Source organism: Pseudophryne corroboree, chromosome 2, assembly GCF_028390025.1.
Source record: "Pseudophryne corroboree isolate aPseCor3 chromosome 2, aPseCor3.hap2, whole genome shotgun sequence".
Taxonomy (NCBI): Eukaryota; Metazoa; Chordata; class Amphibia; order Anura; family Myobatrachidae; genus Pseudophryne; species Pseudophryne corroboree.
The window spans coordinates 1,024,036,873-1,024,044,178 of NC_086445.1; the positions used below are offsets into that span (position 1 = coordinate 1,024,036,873).

General features: G+C 47.9%; 1 protein-coding gene across 1 annotated transcript; it reads left to right on the forward strand.

Moving 5' to 3' along the window:
- Positions 1–5,065: 5,065 nt before the first annotated feature.
- On the forward strand, positions 5,066–7,054 carry LOC134988278 (kelch domain-containing protein 7B-like). The gene has a single exon (XM_063950532.1). The coding sequence runs from the start codon at positions 5,139–5,141 to the stop codon at positions 6,903–6,905; it is 1,767 nt and encodes a 588-aa protein (XP_063806602.1). The 5' UTR covers positions 5,066–5,138; the 3' UTR covers positions 6,906–7,054.
- Positions 7,055–7,306: the final 252 nt, after the last annotated feature.

Sequence of the window (7,306 nt, forward strand, 5' to 3'; positions counted from 1 at the left end):
TGATGCACTGACACTTTTCCTGGTTTTAGGAGGTTCCTGACTAGCTCGGATAACTCCCTGGCTTTCTCCTCCGGGAGAAACACCTTTTTCTGGACTGTGTCCAGAATCATCCCTAGGAACAGCAGACGTGTCGTCGGAGACAGCTGCGATTTTGGAATATTTAGAATCCACCCGTGCTGTCGTAGAACTACTTGAGATAGTGCTACTCCGACCTCCAACTGTTCTCTGGACCTTGCCCTTATCAGGAGATCGTCCAAGTAAGGGATAATTAAGACGCCTTTTCTTTGAAGAAGAATCATCATTTCGGCCATTACCTTGGTAAAGACCCGGGGTGCCGTGGACAATCCAAACGGCAGCGTCTGAAACTGATAGTGACAGTTTTGTACCACGAACCTGAGGTACCCTTGGTGAGAAGGGTAAATTGGGACATGGAGGTAAGCATCCTTGATGTCCAGGGACACCATATAGTCCCCTTCTTCCTGGTTCGCTATCACTGCTCTGAGTGACTCCATCTTGATTTGAACCTTTGTATGTAAGTGTTCAAATATTTCAGATTTAGAATAGGTCTCACCGAGCCGTCTGGCTTCAGTACCACAATATAGTGTGGAATAATACCCCTTTCCTTGTTGTAGGAGGGGTACTTTGATTATCACCTGCTGGGAATACAGCTTGTGAATTGTTTCCAATACTGCCTCCCTGTCGGAGGGAGACGTTGGTAAAGCAGACTTCAGGAACCTGCGAGGGGGAGACGTCTCGAATCTCCAATCTGTACCCCTGGGATACTACTTGTAGGATCCAGGGGTCCACTTGCGAGTGAGACCACTGCGCGCTGAAACTCTTGAGACGACCCCCCACCGCACCTGAGTCCGCTTGTACAGCCCCAGCGTCATGCTGAGGACTTGGCAAAAGCGGTGGAGGGCTTCTGTTCCTGGGAATGGGCTGCCTGCTGCAGTCTTCTTCCCTTTCCTCTATCCCTGGGCAGATATGACTGGCCTTTTGCCTGCTTGCCCTTATGGGGACGAAAGGACTGAGGCTGAAAAGACGGTGTCTTTTTCTGCTGAGATGTGACTTGGGGTAAAAAAGGTGGATTTTCCAGCTGTTGCCGTGGCCACCAGGTCCGATGGACCGACCCCAAATAACTCCTCCCCTTTATACGGCAATACTTCCATGTGCCGTTTGGAATCTGCATCACCTGACCACTGTCGTGTCCATAAACATCTTCTGGCAGATATGGACATCGCACTTACTCTTGATGCCAGAGTGCAAATATCCCTCTGTGCATCTCGCATATATAGAAAAGCATCCTTTAAATGCTCTATAGTCAATAAAATACTGTCCCTGTCAAGGGTATCAATATTTTCAGTCAGGGAATCCGACCAAGCCACCCCAGCGCTGCACATCCAGGCTGAGGCGATCGCTGGTCGCAGTATAACACCAGTATGTGTGTATATACTTTTTAGGATATTTTCCAGCCTCCTATCAGCTGGCTCCTTGAGGGCGGCCGTATCTGGAGACGGTAACGCCACTTGTTTTGATAAGCGTGTGAGCGCCTTATCCACCCTAAGGGGTGTTTCCCAACGCACCCTAACTTCTGGCGGGAAAGGGTATAACGCCAATAATTTTCTATCGGGGGAACCCACGCATCATCACACACTTCATTTAATTTATCTGATTCAGGAAAAACTACAGGTAGTTTTTTCACACCCCACATAATACCCTCTTTTGTGGTACTTGTAGTATCAGAAATATGTAACACCTCCTTCATTGCCCTTAACATGTAACGTGTGGCCCAAATGGAAAATACGTTTGTTTCTTCACCGTCGACACTGGAGTCAGTGTCCGTGTCTGTGTCGACCGACTGAGGTAAATGGGCGTTTTAAAGCCCCTGACGGTGTTTGAGACGCCTGGACAGGTACTAATTGCGTCTCATGTCGTCAACCGACCTTGCAGCGTGTTGACATTATCACGTAATTCCCTAAATAAGCCATCCATTCCGGTGTCGACTCCCTAGAGAGTGACATCACCATTACAGGCAATTGCTCCGCCTCCTCACCAACATCGTCCTCATACATGTCGACACACACGTACCGACACACAGCACACACACAGGGAATGCTCTGATAGAGGACAGGACCCCACTAGCCCTTTGGGGAGACAGAGGGAGAGTTTGCCAGCACACACCAAAACGCTATATTATACAGGGACAACCTTATATAAGTGTTTTCCCTTATAGCATCTTAATATATAATAATATCGCCAAATAAGTGCCCCCCCTCTCTGTTTTAACCCTGTTTCTGTAGTGCAGTGCAGGGGAGAGCCTGGGAGCCTTCCTAGCAGCGGAGCTGTGTAGGAAAATGGCGCTGTGTGCTGAGGAGAATAGGCCCCGCCCCCTTTTCGGCGGGCTTCTTCTCCCGTTTTTCTGACAACCTGGCAGGGGTTAAATACATCCATATAGCCCCAGGGGCTATATGTGATGTATTTTTAGCCAGCATAGGTACTTTCATTGCTACCCAGGGCGCCCCCCCAAGCGCCCTGCACCCTCAGTGACCGTTGGTGTGAAGTGTGCTGAGAGCAATGGCGCACAGCTGCAGTGCTGTGCGCTACCTCATGAAGACTGAGAAGTCTTCAGCCGCCGATTTCTGGACCTCTTCTCTCTTCAGCATCTGCAAGGGGGTCGGCGGCGCGGCTCCGGTGACCCATCCAGGCTGTACCTGTGATCGTCCCTCTGGAGCTAGTGTCCAGTAGCCTAAGAAGCCAATCCATCCTGCACGCAGGTGAGTTCACTTCTTCTCCCCTAAGTCCCTCGTTGCAGTGAGCCTGTTGCCAGCAGGACTCACTGAAAATAAAAAACCTAACAAAACTTTTACTCTAAGCAGCTCTTTAGGAGAGCCACCTAGATTGCACCCTTCTCGGCCGGGCACAAAAACCTAACTGAGGCTTGGAGGAGGGTCATAGGGGGAGGAGCCAGTGCACACCACCTGATCCTAAAGCTTTTACTTTTGTGCCCTGTCTCCTGCGGAGCCGCTATTCCCCATGGTCCTGACGGAGTCCCCAGCATCCACTTAGGACGTCAGAGAAATAGGGGGTACAAGCACCAAAATAAGGACTGCTATGGGTGAGGGGTGATGGTGCTGGGAAAGAGGTGCAAGGTCAGGGGCGGAACCAGCGGTGATGCTAGGGGGCACCAGCCAAAATCTTGCCTAGGGCATCATATTGGTTAGGGCCGGCTCTGACAGCAAGACCTGCAGTATAGTGGGGTACCTTGCCGAGGGCTGTAGGCTTAAATGCGTTGATCAATACCGGAACTAAAACTCCACTGTTTTTTTATTGTTAAGCGAGCGCATAGCCACTGTGATTTCTATATTATATATATATATATATTTTTTTTTAATATGTGTGTGCGCACATCTATATATTAAGAGATAACGTACAGTAGTAGAAATGATTTCCCATTGTATATAACCTTGATGGCAGCTGTATGCAGGGGTGGGGCTATATAAGTAGACTACACACACTGCTTCCGTTCCTTCACACTAATATAACTCCTAGGCCAGCCGTGGCCAACCTGTGGCTCTTGAGCCACATGCGGCTCTTTCTTTATTCAAATGTGGCTCCTGACACTCAGTCACCTGACCACAACAGATCCTGGAAACTGGTGCACTCCAATCAGACACACAGCAGCACTACGACGACTGAAAACTGAGGGAGCCAGATACTGGGCTGTAGTGACACAAGGGGGAGCTGGCTGGAGTGACACAGAAAGATCCTGGTAGGAGAGAAATAATGGGGGAGCTGACTGCAGTGACACATGAGGGTGCTGGCAAGAGTGACACAATGGGGAGCTGGCTGGAGTGACAATGGAGAATTCTGGCAGGAGAGAAACAATGGGGAGCTGGCTGGAGTGACACATGGAGGAGCTGAAGTGTATTATGTGAGTATGGCTTTTTCAATATATGTTATGTGGATCTGGATTTTTTCATTATTTTATGTGGAAGTGTCTTTTTCAATGTATTTTATGTGGATCTGACATTTTCACTGTCTTTTATAGCAGGGGTGTGGCCTAGCAGGCACAATGTTACACCCCATTTTTGCAACACGCCTTCGGCTTGATGGCGGCTCTTTGGCGTACCTAACAAGATTTTTTGGCTCTTTGTCTCTGGCTGGTTGGCCACCCCTGTCCTAGGCAGAGCTCGCTGGAAATACAACAAAAGTTCAGGGGGAAAAACTGCAGCGACTTTCTTATTCTGAGCTTTGGAGCAATGGGCTGGGTATAAGAGATCTCACACCTCTATATGTATTGGAAATGGTGTCAGAGAAATGCCAATTCTGCGTTTAATGATATGACACTTCTCTGTATTTGACAGACCAGTAGATCCATACCAAAGTCACAATATCATCATCGCTCCTCATTCTTTGATTTTTTTTGTCTGTTTGCTCAAGTTACGGTTTCTAAAATTAAAAATAAATGTGGAAATAACGACAAAGGAGACAGGATCTAGCTGTGACATATTCTCATTTAAAACATTTGTATTAATCCACAGGATATTTGAACAAATTGAAATATATACTCATGCTATACCTGTATTCATAATGAGTCTTACACATATGCTGGTTACGATTTGCTGTGATATATCGGATGTATACTCTGCCTGAATTGCATTGTACGATTAAATATACTTTATTTAAAAAGAAAAAAAAGGCGTGACACTTCTACATGGTCATAGTTCTAAGGAAAAAGTGTTGCAGATATGAACTGCTAAACATGAATATAATTTAAAAAGAAAAAATCCTCTCTCTATATCTTAAAAAGAACCATACAAAAACGGAACAAATTGAGAGGATATCAGTTGGTAAAACTAAATGAAGCAATTACTGAAATTCGTTGGCCGTAAAAAAGGGTAAAGCTACTTAGAAAATATTATGAGTCAACAGGTCCCAGGTATACAGGGTGCACAGGCCAGGTTGCCAGGGGCTAGACAGGTCTTTATGACATCACTGAAACCTAGCAGGTAAAAGCAAGTGTCTCTTTAATACAAGTCTTTTTCTTTCCACTGACCTGGAAGGAAGACTTACATTGGATTCTCTATTGTCTGCGACCTGTACCAACCTACCATCATACGGTACAGATACCTTCGACAATGAGTGCCAAAGATTGGGTCTCAGGACCACACATCCCAGCTGTTGTTCAAGCACTGGGAGCATTCGCCGTGGCTGCAGGCGTAAGTGCAGCCATCCATTGGTATCTTTCTCGTGACAGTCAGAAGGAAGCATCAGAGGGTGCTGAGGCTGGCTTAGAGAGAGACCAAGATGTGATAGAAGATGGGCAGTTCCCAAGGGATAGCCCAGAAGTTCCTGATGAAGAACCAGGAGAGAACATCCAGGCACCACAGGTCAGTGACCAAGACGTGATAAAAGATGGACGGTGCCCAAGGGATAGTCCTAAAGTTCCTGATGAAGAACCAGGGGAGAACATCCAGGCACCACAGGTCAGTGACCAAGACGTGATAAAAGATGGATGGTGCCCAAGGGATAGTCCTAAAGTTCCTGATGAAGAACCAGGAGAGAACGTCCAGGCACCACAGGTCAGTGAGCAAGACGTGATAAAAGATGGACGGTGCCCAAGGGATAGTCCAGAAGTTCCTAATGAAGCTCCAGGAGAGAAACATCTGCAATCTCTGAGGAAAAGGGCAGTTCAGAGAGTCGCAACTGGAACTTTCGGGACAGAGGCAGTCCAGGGAGTCGCAAGAGGATCTTTCGTTTCCATCCCTAAGCACCTCCATTATGGAGACGTAGCAGAGAGGTTCCAGCTGACACTGGGAAACTGCCTACCACTGTTACAGATGGCAAGGGAGAACCACGTGCCAGGACTTCTTCATGCACTTTACACCGTGCTGAGTGACAACTACCTGAATGTGCTGAAGGACTCCGCCATTTATGGACATCTGACTGGCTCACAGAGGAAGCGGATTCTCCAGATGAGAATGACGGGAACATTGTCTCTGTGTAAAGTTAAAGTGAGGGGCGCGCTTGATTTGAATACGCACACCGGGTGTTCAGCGGAGGCCGATCAGTCTCTGTGCGGAGCTCAACTTTACTCGCTTCATATGTATGCGCACCGCTGGACAATGGTGACCGCTGTCCCAGAGGAAGCCTGCCTCGTAGGATGCAGCATGTGCTCTATGCACAACTATCTGTTCATTGCAGGAGGCATACGAAAGACCAATGAGGGCTCGGTATGCACCAACACATTCATGTGTTATAACCCGCGTACTGGTATCTGGAGCCGACTTCCACCTATGATACAAGCAAGGTCCCATCTGAAGCTCATCCCGCTTGACGGCTGCCTGTATGCCATAGGAGGAAAGGACCTGAATACTATGGAAAAGTATGATCCAAAGTCAGACACCTGGACCCTTGCGGCTCCTCTCCCTAAAGGCTCATGTCCAGTAGTTCATGAAGCGGCCGCCTGTGGAGGTAGAATTTATCTCACCAGGAAAGATGCACATCACCGGCTCTTCTGTTACACACCCGGCCGTGACCGGTGGAAGAGATATCCGTATGAAGCCTGCCGGGGCCGCCCCTGTGATATGGTGGCAATCGGCAGCAGCCTTTACAGATTTGACCTAAGAGAGGACTCTGTCAATATTATACAGTACGATACCACCACCAAGAAGCAGTCGCAGTATAGAACAACTTTCCCCGGCAGCAAGGCTCCCTTCAGATGCGCTGCACTGCAATACAGCATCTACTGCGCCAACACAGAGACAACTGCGCGCTTCTCAGTGCACAATGGAAAAGCTGAGCTGCAGTCCGCCGATTTCAGAACAGTTCCCGTCCGGGGTGTAGACTACCCGTGCCTCGTTGGATTATACCTCCGGCCATCATTCACAGAAACATCTATATAATTGTCACAGCGCACCGGATCCCGGCAACGATCTGCAGTTGTTGGCCGTGGAGGTGACATCACAGCTATGACCTCATACGTGCAGGGCGGGAAAGGCAGCCACACACTGACAGTGTCCCTCTACCATCTCCAGGAATGAGCCCATGCAAGCCATCGCTGTGTAAGTGTAACCTTATATGATATGACGCAGATATGTCTGTGACAGCTAATCACCTATAGAGCTGATGTTTTATAGCATAAATATGTGAATTTTAAAAAAACGTGGGGTAATGTTACTATGGTGTGAGTTTATTTAGAACTGGTGATGTTGCCCATAGCAACCAGATTCTATCTATTATCTTCTAGAAGCAGCTAGATAAATGTTAAGTAGAATCGGATTGGTTGCTCTGGGCAACATCACCA

Coding starts and splice junctions, on each gene's coding strand:
- LOC134988278 (XM_063950532.1), top strand. CDS start 5,139: ATGAGTGCCAAAGATTGGGTCTCAGGACCACACATCCCAGCTGTTGTT.